This window comes from Indicator indicator, chromosome 17 (genome assembly GCF_027791375.1).
Source record: "Indicator indicator isolate 239-I01 chromosome 17, UM_Iind_1.1, whole genome shotgun sequence".
In the NCBI taxonomy this organism is placed as follows: Eukaryota; Metazoa; Chordata; class Aves; order Piciformes; family Indicatoridae; genus Indicator; species Indicator indicator.
Genome location: NC_072026.1, coordinates 13780236 through 13798866, shown reverse-complemented (window position 1 = coordinate 13798866; position 18631 = coordinate 13780236). Strand labels below are relative to the sequence as shown.

The 18631-nt window shown below is 42.2% G+C and overlaps 1 protein-coding gene across 3 annotated transcripts in view; it reads right to left on the bottom strand.

The window, feature by feature from the left end:
• Nucleotides 1-13909, bottom strand: part of PAK3 (p21 (RAC1) activated kinase 3) — a 30539-nt gene extending 16630 nt beyond the window's left edge. Inside the window, exons 1-5 of one of the 3 annotated variants that reach the window (XM_054388739.1) lie at nucleotides 13735-13909; nucleotides 6789-6889; nucleotides 3212-3256; nucleotides 1937-2090; nucleotides 316-353 (exon numbers count right to left, since the gene is read on the bottom strand). In XM_054388739.1, coding sequence (XP_054244714.1) covers nucleotides 316-353; nucleotides 1937-2090; nucleotides 3212-3256; nucleotides 6789-6889; nucleotides 13735-13909 — 513 coding nt within the window. Of the gene's footprint in view, nucleotides 1-315; nucleotides 354-1932; nucleotides 2091-3211; nucleotides 3257-6788; nucleotides 6890-13729 lie in introns of all 3 variants that reach the window. The other 2 variants (XM_054388740.1, XM_054388741.1) reach the window with 2 other exon arrangements.
• Nucleotides 13910-18631: the final 4722 nt, after the last annotated feature.

Here is an 18631-nt window from a genome sequence, read left to right as displayed (position 1 = left end):
ACAAGTGGATTCTAAGTTGTTAAAAATAAATTAAAATGGGCTAATTAGACAGCCCAATGGCAACAACTAATGTTGCCATTACATATTCCACCATGGCAGAGAATAGCAAACAATCTTCTGTCTGCAAAACCAGACTTTCATCTGTTTATAAAGTTCCTAAAAAGAAAACCAGCAAAGAGCCAGTGACCTCTTTCTGCTGATGCACAGACACTAAAATACGTGTTCTTTCAGCCTACAAGGCTGGCAGTCAAAGCTCATGGCTTGCTCCACAGTTCTTAAAACACGATGAAAACAAAAGGCTATTTTCACACTCACCGAAGGATGGGCTTCTATGTATCCATGGGCACTTTTATCTGCAAAGTGAAAGGGAGAATTAACCAGATACTGTAAAACTGCCTGGGGTGGGGAATCCCACGGAACAAGTAAATCCAAATAGAAGGCATTGTTTTTTTCCACAACATCCCTCCAGTAGTAACTATTATTTTACACAGCAAGCAACGTAACAGGGCAATACTATACTAGGGGAATCTTTTTCTACAGTTTCTTGTATCTATTTTTTGCCCTGTTTTTGCCAGTAAATCAAATCCAATCAAATGCAAATTATTGTTTTTTAACAGCCAGTGCTTCTATTCTGCCTGAGCTAATATAGCAGCTTTTTATCCCTTTTTGTTTGTTTTGATTTTGTTTCTTTTTTTCTTTTAAATAACTTACATGCATTGATTCTGTTTAGCTGCTGAAAACGCTTCCCCAAGAAAGCTTCCCCAAAATCCCCATTAGCCATGGCAGCTCTTTTCTGACATAGCACAATAATAGCTTCTGAGGTCAGGAGCATACATCATGTCCAAGATGGACCTGCTGCTGGCCAAGGCTAAGTCAATCAACAACAGTGGAAGTACCTCTGCTATAACATACTTAAGGAGATAGAAAAAAAAAACCTTTCTGGACAAGTTCTTGGAGAGGAGGAAGATGTGAGAGGAACACCAAGGTCAGTCCAGAAGGAGGCAGGGAGGCATGCTGGAGCAGAGATTCCCTGGTGGCCCACGGTGAAGACCATGGTGAAGCAAGATGTTCCTCCACAACCCATGGAGGTCCATAAAGAATTTAATATCCAGCTGCAGCCCATAAAGGACCCCATGCAAGAACAGATGGACTGCCTGAAGGAGGTCATGACTCCAAAGGATGCCAGTGCTTGAGCGGTCCATTGGTGGGAGGACTACACTCCACAGAAAGGACCCACACTGGAGCAGTTTGTGAAGAGCTGCAGTCTCATGAGATGGATTTGTATTGGAGAGTTCATGAAGGACTGTCTCCCGTGGGAAGGACCCCACACTGGAGCAGGGGAAGAGTGTGAGAAGTCCTCCTACTGGGGAGGATGGAGCAGCAGAGACAATGTGATGAACTGATCCCTGTTCCTCATCCTCCTGCATGGCTCAGGAGAAGAAAGCACAGAAAATCTGGAAAAGAGCTGAGCCCAAAAAGAAGGGAGAGGTGGGGATAGGTGTTTGTCAGATCTTTATTTTAAATTAAATGGACATTTTTTTCCCCCAAGTCTGTTTTTTGTCAATGACCATGATTGTTGAGTGAGCCCTTCTCATCTCTGTCTTGACTCTTGAGCCTTTTATTATATTTTCTCCTCCCCACATCACTGAGGTGAGGGGAGTAGGGAGTGAGCAAGCAGCTACATGGTGGTTAGCCGCCACTGGGTAGGCTTAAATACCACAACATTGTTCCGTCTAGTATCTTACTTTGTTCTACAAAGAAATAACAAAGAAAAGTAATCATTTCACTGACATTTAGGGGATGAAAGAAGAAATCTTATTCATTTCAGAAGTATTCCACAGACTGGAATTTTTTGAGGCTGTTTCTTGACAACTTTAATGTTGAACATCGCTCTGCCTCATTTTGGGGCCTTTTTCACAGCGAGATGTCGACTTACCTCCTGACGTAAAGCTCATATATTTCTGGTTGTTAACTGTTTCTTTGGAATCATAAAATTTGAGAACATCTAGAACAGCTTGTGGGTTCTTCTTCTGCTCTAGTTTTGTTATGTTGGAGGTCTGTAGTAGCCTGGCCCATTGCTCTGGAATGCCCTGTAGATGCCAAGTGTAAAGAATGCAGGTTTAGAATATTTAACAACCACAGCCTCACAGATCTTTACCTTGATCCCATGCTGCCTGTAAGATTACTTTCAGAAATTTTGATTGACACTTTACAATTAAAAGTAGTCACTTATACATTAGATGCAATCTTTCTCTTCTCTATCAAAATATAGAGCTAAAACCAGGATCCAACTTTAGAAAGAAAAGAAAGTTATGACTGTGATAGGAAAAAAAGTGCATGAAACTCATCTTTAAATCAACTCTGCTCTTCCACGGATTAATGATTTAAGGCTCTGCTTGTTTTCCTGGTGATTCAGTGCAGACGTAGCAAAACTATTCTACATTTGTGGACAATACAGTGTATTTTAGGAGCCTTACACTGGATTTTTAATGCTTCATAACACAAACACATTTTACTGAAATGATTTCTGCTGTCTGATTAAAAAGCAAACCCCACCCTGACACAATTAATTTTCAGCATTCCAGGGAACACTGCAGGGTTAAGAATCTGGATTTAAATTCTCAAAATCTTAACACTGAGTTGTACCACTGCTGCTAAGGACATTTCTTTCCTTGAGTTCCTGTAGCTCTGTAGGTTGCAAATATACAGAAACCTGGGCATCAGAATACATGCCAAGAGTGACAAAGCCTTGCAGGAATTCTTGGACATTTTACAAGAGAAGGTAGCATTTGTATATTGAACCAATCGCTGAAGGCCACAGCTCTGCATTGAAATTACATTGATGAAATATTGCTTTAAATATCCAGTATAATTTCCTAAATTTGAAAGCCTGTAGTTTTCCCCATTTACTGAACAGCCAACACCTACCAGCAAACCGTAGGGCTTACTGGATGAAAAATTACATCTGAAGTACATTTAAACTTAAGCCTTTGTGCCACCCCAATCTAGATAAACTCTTTAACAGAGCTTCTTTCTAAGAAGTTCTCCACAAAACAATGTGTGACATGGGCCTCCAAAGTTTAGACTAATGGAAAAAAAGTGGGATAAGCCAAGCAACAAATCTACTGCACACACATCAACCTGCTGCTGCAGTGCTATGACATCTCAAAGAGGCATTTGGATGCAAGATTCTTTTGGGCCTGTGACGCACCTCTGGGAGCTTCCCTGTGCACATCTGTGAGCCATAGAGATCTGGCTGTAATGGACGTAAATAAAGAAAGAAAAGAAAGTTAAAACAGAATGTGGGACAACTTAGAAGGTGGTGGGAGGAAACCAATGAGCCAAAATGGGACAGTCCCATCTAAAATGGGAGTTACGAGGTAGATACCAAACAGATTAGGTGGTGGACAGGCTACAGGAAGGCAGACTTAGGAAAACAGAAAAATCACAAGTGTTCCAAAGTTTGGAAGCATCATTTCCCCTTCTCTTTTAAATCATTTTTTCTACCCCTCATAAAAATACATTACTTAGGATTAACAGCAAGTGACTGGAAAAGCGATCTGTGATGTCTCTCTTTATTTAAGAAAACCCCAAACTAATAGAGAAAGATAGGGGCTTTTGCCAGTTTTCTAGTTTTGAAAGCCAGGTTAGCAGTTTTGAATGGCTCTATGCAAGTTTTTTCTAATGGTTCTGCAGTCTCAAGATTAGAATTGGCTAGTGCAGGAGTCAGCAAAGTCTAGTGGAGAAAGCAGCTAGCTAAACTCCAATTTCATACTGGGAGGTTGTGTATTATCATAACACAAAAAATCCATGACAGACTGAAAATCAGGACAATTCTAAAGAATTAATGGACTAGTAATTATTAGATTAATAACGCACAACAACTTTGGATTTACAGCCACAACTTTCTCCCAGTTGCTTGAAATAATCTTGAAATGTTAAAAGTTTGGTGGGTAACCACATTTTATTCTAGACTGGGGATGAGGAAACTGTTTCAGAACACACTTACAAAATACACTCCCCAAAGCCCTGCAAACCACATTTCTTCCTCCACTCAGAAAATGTAACTGTTTCTTCAAAATAAAACAACATAAATCTCTAGCAGCATGCTCCAGCTCAACAGTTCCCAACCAATTTTCTTTTGAGCTTCAAAAGCCCTACTTCTTAGCAAAAGTACAAGAGTTGCTCCAAGCACAGTGAAAATGGAGATGCACAACGCCACAGCTTGGTGCTTAAGCCTGAAAGTTGAAACTCAGGAGCCCATGCAGCTTTGATTTGAGATGCAACCATCAGCAGTCAGGTAAGGAATGCAGCTGGGAGTGACTGTTAGGGGTCAGAAAATGGCCCAATGCATTGCACATAACCAGTAGAGCATGACAACTGTAATAATTCCAAACAAAAACCCAACCCATATATTTGGATGTCTATTGGACATTCCCATGGCACTTCCAAACTTTTGAAAGAGACATGACAGCATGATCACTAGACAGTGGGAGTATTTTCACATGATATAGCTAGTGGTAGTCCCTTCAGCAGGATATACTTACCACAGGACTTCCCAGCTGATACATGAGTTGTATCCAGGTTGTGACAAATCAGACATGCCTAATCTATTGTGTAACATAATGCTTGCATCTGGGATTAGCTGGAAATCGATAGTTTGTTCTTCATGGGGCAAAAATCCCTTTGCTCTGACTGACATTTTACTCCACTAAGGACTGAGTGTTAAATCCTGTGCTAGCAAGTGGCATGGGGGAAGTCATCTGTCCCTTTAATTTGGTTTGAATTGGTTAAAGCCTTCTCAAACTGCAGTGCTGCACCTCCTGCCTTGGGAACAAGTATTATTGTAGAAGTATTGTGTAAAAATGAACAGCAGTCATCTAATGTCCACTATTTTGAAAAGAAAAATTGTAGTAAAAAAATAAACTGTACTACAACAATGGACCTGGATGTATTTAGTCATGTGCAATCACTTCATTCTGCAAGGCCAGGACCAGTGCTGGTGGCATCTGACCCCCTAAAAAACACCCAATGATAAAAAATTTCTGATGCTAGAGACTGTTTTGACACATTGGATGATAAAAATAACATTCAAACTCATCTAAATTGTGATCTCTTAATTACTGATAGAGAGTGCTTGTGCATAGAACTGAACTGTGTTAACTTCTACGTCCCTCCTTTATGTTCTAACTGGCAGGGACATGAAAATAACTGGGATCCTCACCAGCAGTCAGTCTACAAGTGAACATGATTGTGACCCACTGTGTTTGCACAGAGCCAGAAGGAAAAAAGACCGAAGCACAGGGCAGAAATAAAGGCAGAAGGCTGAAAGGAAACAGCTGGACATTCAGAGGGAAAAGCAGTGAAATACAGGGCAGGGAAACACACACAAAAACCAACAACAGAAAACAACAAACAACACAAAAAGCAACTAGCAAAAAGTAACAGAATCTATGATATGACACCAGAATGGCACTGGAGATTAATCTGAACAATAAAGTGGCTAAAGAGAGGGAGAAAAAGAGGAAAACCAGGATAGATAGCAGGGAAAACACAATTTTATGCTAACACAGTTTTATGGTAACCTTCTCATAAAAAATTAGCATGTTTAGACTTTTTAAATGACCATTTAATCAAGCCCTATGGTTTGGCACAGAATAAAATTTGAAGATTTTATAAGTGGCATTTATTTAGAAAAGCTAATTAACTAGTCCATATATTTTAAATGTAGCTGTATTTCCTAATTACTAAGGATAATTAATTTTCACTACTCCTCTGAAGGCATGCTGTCATTAAATGTGTCTTTTTTACTTCTCTTGTTACTGGTACTACTGCTATTGAGGCATACAGAAAGTTTCCCATTTTCTGAAGTGTTTTTGAGAAACTAAACTAGCAAAGTAAAAAATTATGAAGAAATGTAATTTGGGGTTCAAATTCTGAACATCAACCATCCTTGGTGCAGGCAAATGATTTGTCCCATCCTGTTTGGTGTATGCAGCCAGTCAGCAATAGCACACTTTACAATTTGACACATGGTGATAACACAGTCTGACCACTCAGCTCACAGGGTACTGCTACTGATAGTACAGAGAGTTGCTAATGTTTCCTCTCACCTCCACAGCTCAACCAAATGTAAGCTCCCTGCCTTCTTAGCTTTAAGGATTAATGGTTTCAGCACATAACTAGTAGTCTGAGAGAAAAGGCTTTCAAGTCCCCCTGCTTCTTTCAGACTCATTTTTCCCAACGCTTCATACACTTTGTTGTGATGTAAGTAGAAAAGTCTGACTGCCATTTTATTAATATAGAGGCTAGAAATGTGCCTGATCACCTATTCTGTAAACATATTTTGAAGGATATTAAATTAAAATGAATAAACTTCCACATTGCTGCTGCTTTCTGGGTGTTTTCAAGGGCGATCTGCAGAGCAGCTGGACTTCACACCTGGGGGCTGATCATCTACAGCAAGATGAGCTCATGTGTGAGGGGTTTTTATGGTTTGCCAAAGACATGGAATAAGCAGCTCCTGTAGAAGCTTGTGGGACTGATAAAAGCATGTACCTACGTTCTTCTTAGTTTTCGTTTTCCACAGACACTCTGTTGACAATCCTTGGAGAAACAAAAAAGCAGCCTGAATCAGAAGTAAAACACTCCAAATCCTAAGTCCAACAAATAAAATTTTCTTTCTTCACAGCCTGGCTGCTGTCATCTGACGCTTCTGGTAACAGGAGGTTATTTTACCATCAATAAACTAGAAGCTCTGGTAAGCACACAATACAAGGGGTACTTACTGTGAACTCTCCAGTGACGGCATCAAATCCCACATGAATGGTATGTTCAAAGTCTGAAGGAAGAGAGATCTCTGGACGTTCTTTCTCCTTCTTCTTGTTGGCTAGAGGCAAAAGGTTAACATGCATTTATTTTCTGCACAGCTTTTCATTCAAAAATTTTCAATCAGGTGTGCTCAAAATAGTTTCCAAGTTTAGAAGTGGAAAACAAATTGATCAACATTCATCTTACTTGACAAAGAGATCCAAGCTAATACAACACCAGCCTGTTAACCCCTATTTGGGCAGGTCTAAAAGGAGTTGTTTCATTTTGGTTTTCTCCTGGTCAGTTTCACAGCTGCCAAAGTAAGCTGTTACTAAAGTAGCCTTCTTAGGCTATCTCTACCCAGTATGATTTCTATTACCAGTTGTTTTCTTCATCAAATTTTTATATCTAGCAACTAACTTATGTTAGACTTTGCTCTGTGGGTTCCTGCAGAAGTTAAAGCACCCGGGACATGCATGTCCATGCCTGTTTGTATGTGCCTTGCCTCCAAAATGCTCTGAGCCTGTTGTCAAACTCAAGCAAATCTGAGAAGACATTTTTAGATAACAAGGTTCATACAAGTTGCGTGAAAGCAGGCAGCTCAGGAGAAGACGAAGGACCTGTTCCTGATGCTTCTCTGAGTAAAAGGCTAAAGCAGTATCTCTGGATTAAACCCCACAGAATCTGCCCAGCAACAAGAGCCCCAAAATGCCATTGGAAAAGCTTCATTTGAGCTCTCAATTAACTAAGACATACAACTATAAACCCCAGGCTTTATTAGTCTCCAGAAATTTCTTGGTTTTAAATCACTCCACCTGTATTCAGAGTATGGAGCATCTTAGTGAAGGAGACAGACTTGAGAGTCATTATGTTTCTTATCTCCCTCCTATTTTAACACCTTTTAAAAGTAACATCCCTTGTGGTCATCTATTTCCTGTGCCTCTTACTATTGACAAATCCCACTTCAGTCCACTTTTATTGACCCTGATAAAGAATGAGTGTAATAAAGGTTGAGAGAAACTGCTTTCACTCTGATGAATCAAGAATCCATGTTCAACAGAGATTTCTCTGAAATATGGTGACAATAATGCCATTTCTGGATGACTCCCAAACACCCAGATGAACACAGCGTAAACCCACGTTGAAGCATCTATCCTGCTGGCAGGTACCTCAAATACTTGGCTTCCCTGGAGAACCAGCATGCTCCAAGACTAACCACCACATGTCTGAATAATACAGAGCTATCTGTAGGAGCTTCTCTAGTGCCAATGGTCTATTTATAACAGTCAAGAGGGAAACTGCCATTCTACCAACACATTTATCATTTCATGGCAAAATGACATGCCAGTGGCTGGGACAGAACAAATATTACAGTGCCCACTTGCAGTATGTAAGAGTCATTAACACAACCTCAGAAAATAAGAGAGGCACAAAGCTCTCATGCAGAATACAAAAAGTCACATCATCTCACATCTTTAAAGAAGGTTTCTGCACCCTGAGATCCTACCTCTCCTCTGCTGTCCATCTTACCAGTTTAATGCTTAACTGTTTTACCTACAATCACAGTGGTGCTGAGTTGGTCTGCTCTGTAAATCTGATGTGATACAACTTCATGCTAACTCTTTTGAGAAACCCAGAGACATGTGAGAGGTTTGTACTGTGCCTATCACAGTGGGACTTGGTATCAGGACCCCTAAAGGCCAGGGTATCACCATTTATTAATGATAAAATGGAAGTGAATACACATGCCATGGTTACACATCAGCAGGAAAGGAGCATTTTTTTAGGTCCTGTCTTTGCCTTCCATATTCCCTCAGTGCAGTGCCAGTGACAGCCATGCTATGCACATCAGAAACATGATGAAGACAATTTTGTCTGTGTCTTATTTCAAAAGCAAGTGTCCCCTTCTATCAATATCATTCAGGATGGAGTTTTATGAAATCAGCCTTCTAACATAAAGCACTGCTATACACAGGGACTTTTCATTAACGTTTTCCTTCAGTGTTTTAGTACTTTTGCCAGCTTCCTAAGTTTACCTAAGGGTCTGTCTCATGCAAAGACTGAACTCACAATGTATCAGCTCCCTCCCAGCCTGGGTCTGTCTTTGATCACAGACAGTAGATCCACGAGGCCTCTCTGCATGTCTTCTCTCACTGTACCTTATAGTCTCCTTTAGCTGGAAGATGATCTGCTCTTTATAATTATATTTTGGATGTTTGTAACAATGTTTGGATGTTCTCTGCCTTGTTGCATTTATCCTCATTAAGTAACTGTCACCTGTTGTTTGTACTGCGTACCCCTACACAATATTAATTATGATTAATTATTAATTATTGATGATTATTTTCATTTAGCATTCAGTAAAGAAGGCAACAATATATCAAATACAAACACAAAGGCCTTCCCTCTTCTTTTATCTCCAAGATTATGTTTAATTTTCAGGATAGATGTTGCCAGTTGTCATCTCTGCTCAGCATATGTAACTTTTTATTGTCAATAACAAAACTGGCTTCTCTTACCTAGCTAGCAAATGCATTGGAAATTAGACTTAAAGGATCATCAAATTCAGTTCAAAGCTCATCAAGGTCAGTGTGTTATCTTCTGCCAGAAGAGAAGAAGAAAACAGCAGCCAGACAGCCCAGCAACTGCCCCCGCTGCAGAATGCAGAAAGTGCAGAGTGCCCCACTTTTTTTTTGGGTAATAGTTCTTAAACATTTCTATCTATCCAATGGAAAGAGTGACTTGTTTACACTCTTTCACTTTCTCTGTTTTGAACTTTGCAAGGAAAAATTAAAAAGACAGTTTCAAACCATCACAGTGTGTAATAAGGCATTACAGAAAACATTCCATCAAAGGCAGCACTTGTCCATGCTAGGCCTCTCCTGCTCCAGGAGAAGTGTTCCAGCTCATGCTCCAAGATTTGGCTCATCTGCTTCAGAGAGCTCTGCCTACCACACTATGGATACAACATCTATGGTCCAAATGCTGAGAAACTATAAATTCAATACAGAATTAAACATCTCCTTGCAACACCCTCACCCCTCCCCAGTCAAAAACCTTTGGCATATCTGTACGTGCCCTGCAACTCAAATCACTTTTAAGTGAGTTGGAAAAATGACAGGAAAAGGCATGACTGCTTTGAAGCAACAACTGACTGGGCTCAAGGGTTTTATACTGGACATTCCTGTTTGATTTTTTTATGACTCCCCCTCACAATGCACCTCTCCTGCACAGCAGCTAGCCATGAGGGCCACCCACACCAACTGTTACAGAACAAAAGAGAACAAGGAAAGACTTTTCTGTCTTTCACAGTCTGCATCACCACAACTGTTATTATGTTAAAAAAGCAGTAGTTTGGCAGCAAAACACGACTCAGCTAAGTGGCAGCTTTTCCCCACAGAGGAAGGAAGGGTTTACTTCATGCTTATGCCCTCCTCTTTGCTCAACAACTCTTCATCTCATTCTCTTCTTTCCTTCATCCCCTTTCCCTTGCACTGTCACTTATGCTGTCCTCCAATCCTCTTTCCTCTGCTCCTCCTGTCCTACTCCATCAGACTTGTCCTTTTCTTTCTCCTCCATTAATCTTAACTCTGCCCTGGTTTTTCTTCCTCCCTCTTATTCTTCCGTACCAGAGGCAATCTGATAACTAAAGGTCAGACTCTGCTCCCATCTGCAGCTAAGTCTGAAGTAGTTTCAATGAAAGTGGCATTATTTACCCAGTACTCTTAACATGGATGTACTTCTTCAGTTGAAAGGAGCATCTGGACTGTGATGGGCCTGCTCCCCCTCCATCATTTTTTTAGGCTGAGTGCTCTAGAGCACCTTCAGGGAGACACCAGATCACACACAGCATTAATCTATTTCATAGCACACCAGGTACAGTGGGTTTAATGAAAGAAGGACAAGGCTGTATCAAACAACCAGAAGAACAGAAGTCATTTCTTTCAGCTGCCAGCTCTCCTGAGGTAACAGCATTCTGCTGAAACAATCATGTTGTGAACTCCACCATGGCTCCCATCACCATCCTCACCTCTGAGGAAGGAAAGGCAATTTCACAGCTTCAGTATGGACTCATTGTTCCACACAGGTTTCCCACACGATGCTGGAAATACATTTCAGTTGTCTGCTTTGGCTTCCTGGCCCCAGGAAAAGGGATGCCTTACCATTGAGACAGAAGAGAGAGGAACTACACCAATGAACATAGGTCAGGTGCTAGGGAAGGAGCAGGACACTGATGCTCAACTGGCTTGTTTCAACTGCAGAAGCACAGAGGGCCTCCAAAGAGCCATCAGTGACTTGTCAAAACAAGGTTTTAAATGCACGAGTCCTCAAACCAAACCAAAACCCCTACATATGAAGCTTCAACACCTATAGACACCCACAACCAAGGTCTGCATGGACAAACTGCACTAGCAGCACAAGAAATGACGTGTGCTTGCAGTGGGTGACTCCCTATTAAAGGGCACCGAGGCGTCCATCTGCCAACCTGACAGGGAGCCACAAGAGATATGTGCCTTCCAGGAGCTGAGACTGGAGACAGTGTTGAGAGGGTGCCACAACTTTTCAAGAGCACAGACTACTACACACTGCTACTCTTTCATGTCAGCATGAGTGACACTGTATGTCAGAACCTGGGCAGAATCAAGGAAGACCATAAAGCCCTTGGGTGCAAGTGAAAAATTGGTTCCCAGGTTGTCTCTTCCTCCATTTTATCAGTTGGGAGAAAGGGGGCAGCCAGAAGTCAAGTTCTGGCTACATGGCTGGTGCTCTCATGAGGTTTTGGCTTTTATGACAATGGGACATTCTTTGATGATCACAACCTGTTAGGCAGAGATGGAATACAAATGTCTAGAAGAGGCAGCATGGCCCAAAATGGCAACAGGCACAAAGTGGAACACAGGAAGTTCCACCTAAACAAAAGGAAAAGCTTCTTTACTTTGAGACTGACAGAGTACTAGAGCAGGCCGCCCTGAGAGATTGTGGAGTCTCCTTCTCTTGAGACTTTCAAAACCCACCTGGACATGATCCTGCACAACCTGCTCTAGGCGGCCTTGCTTTAGCAGGAAGGTTGGACTAGATGATTTCCAGAGATCCTTTCCAACTCCCCAACTCATGCTGGGATTCTGCATGATTCTGTGAAAGTTCAGGCAGAAACACCCTGCCACGGCACTTTCCTCACATCCTGTTTACTAGTACCAGCGGTGGACTATTAATAAAAAAGTTGTGATGCTGCAAAGCACTGCACTAGATGAGAGCTGCAACATTAATCTCCTTCTGTTTTATAAGCAGGATTCTCAAAAACATGTCTGTGAAGCACACACAGGCTAGATGATACCCTGACCCACAAACTAACCTTGAGATCAAACCACCTCAAGGGGCTTGGCCAGCCAAACAAAACTTCCTCCGTTTACTGCCATCACCCAACAAAATTAAGCTATAAATCTTACCTTACCTTCCCTCACAGTCACATTTAATATCATGACACTTGGATGCTTCCTAAGACTGTTATGAATGGTAGTGAACTACAGTTTTAATGTCACTGATCTTTTCCAAGAGGGACCTCCTCATTTCTGCATCCATTTCACACAGCACCTTCAACTTAAGAAACATTCTCTCTGAAAGGGATAATACCATCCTGCTGGTAGGCAGCAGCAGAAGTGACCCATGTCCCTCCAGGAATTAAAGGAGCCAGGAGAGATGTTAATTTTGGCCTTTAAAAACAATCAATTGAAAATTAATTTTGTAGCCAAAGGGGACATTTTGGGAAGCACTCTGCAGAGTGAACCTGAAGAATGCCTCAGAAATGGGCCACAGCCTTTAGATGAGAGGAGTCATCAGGACTGCCCCTGACTAAGGGGAGGAATGGTGCTGAAACTGTGCCTTCCACTGCCTGTGAGGAGTTTTGCCTGCCAGATTATCTCCAACTGCTCCACATGACCTGCAGAAAAGACTCAGGACCAAGGCAGTCGAGGTGAGCTGGAGTTCTGAGCGAATGACCTCAGTTCCATAGGTCTGAGCTGCCCTTGAGGGCAGCGCCACATAGTGTGTAAGGATGCTATGGGGGACTGTTGAACACCTTACTAAGAAATAACACACACTCCTCTCCCTTCACCACCAAGCCTGTCATTTCCTGGTAGAAGGTTGTCAGCATGGTTCAGAATTCCCTTTTGTGAATCCCTGATCACATTCTTATCCTTCATTTGTGTGGAAACGGTTTCCAGGAGCATTTACTTACTAGCTTCCCAGGAACCAAGAAGAGGCTGACTGGCCTGTAGTTCCCCAGATCCTTTACAACAAGAAAAAAAAAAGACGACCCCTTCCATTAATTCAGTAAATACACTAACTGAAAACACCCCCCTTCCTGCAAAAGCATTTCAAAGAATGCATGTGAAAAGCTGTTTCCTGCGTGTCTTGCTGTAATCACATCTAGCAGGTTTTAAATCAAGCCATTCTGCATCCACTCTCACTGCAAAAGCAACAAGAGCCTTGATCCTGCTCCTGGAAGGTAAGTGCATTCAAAAAACCACCCAAAACTAAACGCTAAAGGGTCGTGGTGGGGGTCAGTTCTTCTCACTTCTGCAAAAAAAATACACAACCTCATCTCTGGTTTTAGTGCAAATGCAAAACAAAATCCAAAAGGAAAGGATTTCCCAGCTTAAACGAAAGGTTATTTTTACAAAGCAAGTTGCACAACCTGTGCATGTTTTACTGGCTTTTCAAAGAAAACAGTGTCACTGACTAAACACCTCCTCCCCTTTTGAAACATCTTCCTAGAGCAATTGGAATAGAAGCCTTTGGAAGGACTTTACCATGTTCTACAACTGAAACAGGAAGAAAACGGCGGCAGAAATTGAACACGGCAACTCCCAATCAACAGAGTGCAAAGGGAGCGGCAGCCACCCACTTGCCCTGCTGATACTTTACTTTTATCCCCTCCTCCTGGGAAGATGGAGCGAAGCCTGGCCTTCTTGTTCTTCTCCTCAGGGGCCATGGGGAGCGGTTTGGAGCTGTGATTTAGTGCTGAAGAATCACGATTGTTGCTGTTCATTCTCAATGGTGGTGCTGGAGGTTTCTCTTCAATATCCAGACTATCGGACATCTTCAGCAGCCCTCACAGCCTCCTGCAAAAGCAGAACAGAAAGCATGTCTGTCAAGTTAGGATGCAAGGCTGGCATCCTGGGGAAGAAAGAGGGCAGGGAAAGCTTCCTGGTGGAATAAGGAAGCCACTCTATTAGAAGTTTGCTATAAATAAATGCAATGGCCAATTCTTAAATATCACTGTATTATTACTAAAATACAGTGGGGTCTACCCTTGTTAAAGACTTTTGAAATTTGTATTTACAACCTTTTTTCTGTAGTTGTTTACAATCCAAATGTTCATCTAAAAACACACTTCCAAAGCAAACCTGAAATGAATTACTGAAACTACCTGGCTTTGTAGGGAACCATTTTTATCATGTAAGAAACGAGGTGCATGCTGGAGGCACACAGATAGCATTAGGATCTTTGTTCCCTCCCTATTCTGTTTGGAGAGAGGTTGGGGCTTAAAAAGGGTCAATCTTCCCAAAGGAAATTCATTCAGAAGCACCAATTAAAAACTCTTTTTCACATAAAAATGAGCAATAAGTTTGCTTAAAAATCCATTCAAACTTAATCAGGAAAACAATCATATCCTGACAACAATTCACATCTTCATCTTTCTGCCCTGCTACCACCCAGGCCTGCTACCACCCAGGCCTGCTACCATGGGGTGGTTTGTGGTGCAGCTTTGAATAACAGTACCATGAAGCCCCAAGTGTGGTACCTCAGCAAGGATATACAATCACCTCTCTGTTCTGTACCAGCCCCTGAGTCTACAAAGTGGAGTTCTGAGTATCTGGATACCTAAGGGATCCCAGAGACTCACCCCAGGGTCACAGCTGAAAATCCTGGCAACAGCTGGTCCCAGCCCTCTTCCTAGTACATACGGTATGAAGTGTGGATGCTGGAGATCTTGATTCACAAACATGCACTTAAAGATGCCACTGACCCCACTTGCTCACCACGGTCAGGGGAGCAGTTTGTATGAGTACCATTCCCAGCTGATGCAATCAACTGGTTTGTGTTAAATTAGCATTCTGAACTATTTTGGCATATTTTGTCTGCAGGACATAAGAGAGAGCTCAAATAATGGCTCCACTGACAGATCCATATGGTGTCTACAAATGAAAAAGGATGCCTGCTTGTAGGCTCAAGCCCTATATGAACTGTTAGACCTTCCCTACACCATGGAGTGGCTCACCTCCACCTGTATATAGGTAATACTGAACCACAGGCAGCCACTGACCAGGGACCTTACTGATCACCTAGTCCCAACCCCCTCTGTCATGGGCAGAGACACCTCCCAGTAGTTCAGGTTGCTCAAGGTCCCATCCAATCTGGCCTTGGACACTTCTAGAGAAAGGGAATCCACAACTTCTCTGAGCAATCTGTTCCAGGGCCTCACGATCCTCAAAGGGAAGAACGTCCTCCTAACGTCTAATCTAATCTACCTTCTTCAGATGTTTTTGTCATTTGGAACACACCACCCGGGAGAGCACAGTGACCCTTCACAGCAAAGCGCGGTCCCTGCCATGTGCCCAGTGCCCACCAGAGGGCTCTGCCGACACAGCCCAGCTGGCCATGCTGGGAGCTACGGGGAGACCTGCGCTGGCGATGGAGGACCAGGGCTCGCCACCGGACGGAAGCACATCCTTAGGCAGCAACTTGCTTTATCTCACCAAGGAATGTCTGTAATTGTGCCCAGGCGAGGGCTTGCGCTGCCCATTTACCTAAAGAACTACATGCTTTGGTAGATTTAGGTCGAACTGTTAACATCACTAATCCTAGTGATTTCTGTCCAGAAACGCAGGTTTTCCAGGAGCCAGTGACAAAAACCAGCATGAAGTAAGAGGAAGAACTCCATGTACTGTGTGTGTTATCACAGTGAAGGGATGCACACTATGACAAGGTATTTCTGCACACGGAAGCATGAGGGAGCACCCAGCTCACAAAGTCCAACAGAGCATGTGAACTCGGCTCCCTGCCCCACCACACTAGGACCTTATGGCAACAAAGGCTTTTATTTTCTCTCTAACCCACCTACAAATGCTTTTCCAGTGCCAAAAACAGCCTTCCCTCCTCCTTGGCATGAGGCTGACCACAGAAGCACCAAGGCACTTCTCAGCTTCTATCAAAAGGAAGACGGTTATTCTACGAAGTCCATTACAGCACACAACGTTTCAGCTGTCCCTCACCAAGGGACAACTGTATCTGTCACTGTATCTATTTGTAAACAATGCCAGTTTGCTGAAATAGGTCCTCCCATGGGATTTCATTCCACAAAGAATACTATTAACAGTTGCTGGCCCAACTTGCCTATGATGTAATTATTTCCAAGATTTTGAAAGGAACACTATATTTTGTTCAGAGCTGTTTCAGGCTCAGTTTCAAGAGCTGTACAAAGCTCTTTTATTCATTTCTAAACCAGGGAAGGAAGGGAAAGAAAAAAAAAAAGAAAAGAAGGAGCGAGGAAGACAGCCTAAAAGGTTTTATCAGTTGATACTAACTTGCTAAAGCTGGTCTAAATGAAACCTAAAGCAAACCACAAGGCAATACACACTGAGAGGTTTACAATGTATAGTTTCCCTTAATCAGAGCCCATCTGCTCTTCCACTCATTATGATTTTGAGAACTTCCATGTACCACTGCACCAAAACAAGAGAATATTCACTAGCACATGAGACTTCATGTTTTAAGTGGTCTGTATTGATTCACTCCAACTTCAGCTCAGAGAAAACCTGTAAAGGATGGAGGTCCAACAAGATGCAGTCAGCTCTGAAACTTCTCAGGTTTACATTGCAAAGAAGTGTTAACAGCATGACAGCCCAAGTTAAACTCTATCCTGGGGCCAGGTTTCCCTGCCTAATAACAAGTCCTCGGTCCTGCTAGACTTGTTCTTCATAGGACAACCCCACCCAAAACCACCTTCTGTCTACTGAAAATGATCATGCCATATCAATGTATCCAGTCCAACAGCCAAGTTCTGGTGTTCTCTCTTTTTCTTCAGGGCTTTGTTGTTTTGTCTTTTTCTATTGAAAAAAAAATAAATAAAATAAAATAAAATAAAATAAAATAAAATAAAATAAAATAAAATAAAATAAAATAAAATAAAATAAAATAAGTAAGACTGGAGTGGTGGTCTAACACTGGAATAGGCTTCCTTAAGAGATGGTGCCTCAAGCCCATCAGTATTTAAGAGGCAATGCCCACAGTATCATGCTTCAACTTTTGCTCAGCGCTGAGCTGGTCAGCCAGTTGGACTAGCTATCATTGCAGGTGCCTTTCAACTGAAATAGTCTATTCGTTCTAAAAGCCAATTATCTTAATTTCTTACAAATGTGAGGTTCACTGAGAATTTCATTCTTTGGAGATTGCCTTTCAAACCAAAATGCTTTCACTGCTCTAATCATCTGACAAACCAGCAAGCACACAATGAAGAACTCCTAGGAAACTCTTATAATCAGGAGGCTGAACAGACTGCTGCATTAAGATGAGGTTTGTACCCCTTTTTCCATGCCCAGAAATGATAACTACTGCCTTGTTAAGAATCCTTACGTGTTGCAGCAGCACTAATTCTTGCCTCCCAGAATTAATCTCCACTACCTCATCCATGTCACACACCCCTTCACACAGACACAAGACTCTCCGCTCAAAACAGACATTGGTTTCATGAGTTTTTGCTATGCCTCCTGGCAAACTCCCAGGCAGCCTTGCTCCCTATAACACCATCTCAACTCAACATGCAAGGTGTTGATTGTTTTCTTCCCTAGAAAGAAGTGGTCACAAAACTTCCATTTCTTAGCTGCAAAATGAATTCCCAAGTCTCTGACTTCATGCTGACTTAGTTTCCATGCAGTATTTCAAGAAGTATGCAATCTGTGAAGACCTTCTCTCAAAGGAGCTATTGTAGCAACCCCTCAACAACATAAAAAAAAAAAAAGCTCAATTTCCACCTTTATCATAACTGCAAATTTCAAGAGACCACCACCAAAGTGACACACTCCACTTCCAAAGGATCACAAAATCCACAGGACTCTCACTGAAAGGTAGGGAGCAGTGTTCCAGGGTCTCTGAGCTAACATTCCATGGCTGTTGCAAGCTCAGGGAGACAGTGTGGCATTGGTTTACACTCCTGTCATGTTTTGTAGACTCTTCTTGCAGCCCTGAGCACTGGTGTGCACAGATCCGAGGCTGCAGCAGAGATGAGATCCCAGTAAACCTGGAACGTAGACCTGTGAAGCAATGCCCCCTCCCGAGCTTCCAGAGCTCTTTACCACACCTCACCAGAGCCATGAGAGCCTGTCAGCTGTCAGCAGGGGCAACTTTTGGAAGAAGCCAGCCCGTGCTCACCAACAGGATGGACAATCAACAGGACTGTCCTCATCTTAGTCCTCAAAGACCCCAGTAGTGGAACCAAGCCAGAGCTGGTAATTTCTTTTTTAAAAGAAATTCATAAGACTTCCTTGTGTGGAGTAGAGGACAGGCACCTACCTACTTCCAGAAATAATTCCTTTCAACATCCATTACACCCATTGGGTCGAAGGAAGCATTTAAAGACACAGACTGTTGTACCAAAATACAAAAGTGTAATTGAGTATTCTAGTGAAGGCTTCACAGCCAAGTGAAATTAACAGCTGAAATTTAATTAACAGCTGAAATTAAATTCTCAGCCAGGTCAGTTGCTTCTATATGACTATTACACAGTTACAGAACATGATCCAGCATCCCTTCCCTTCCTCTT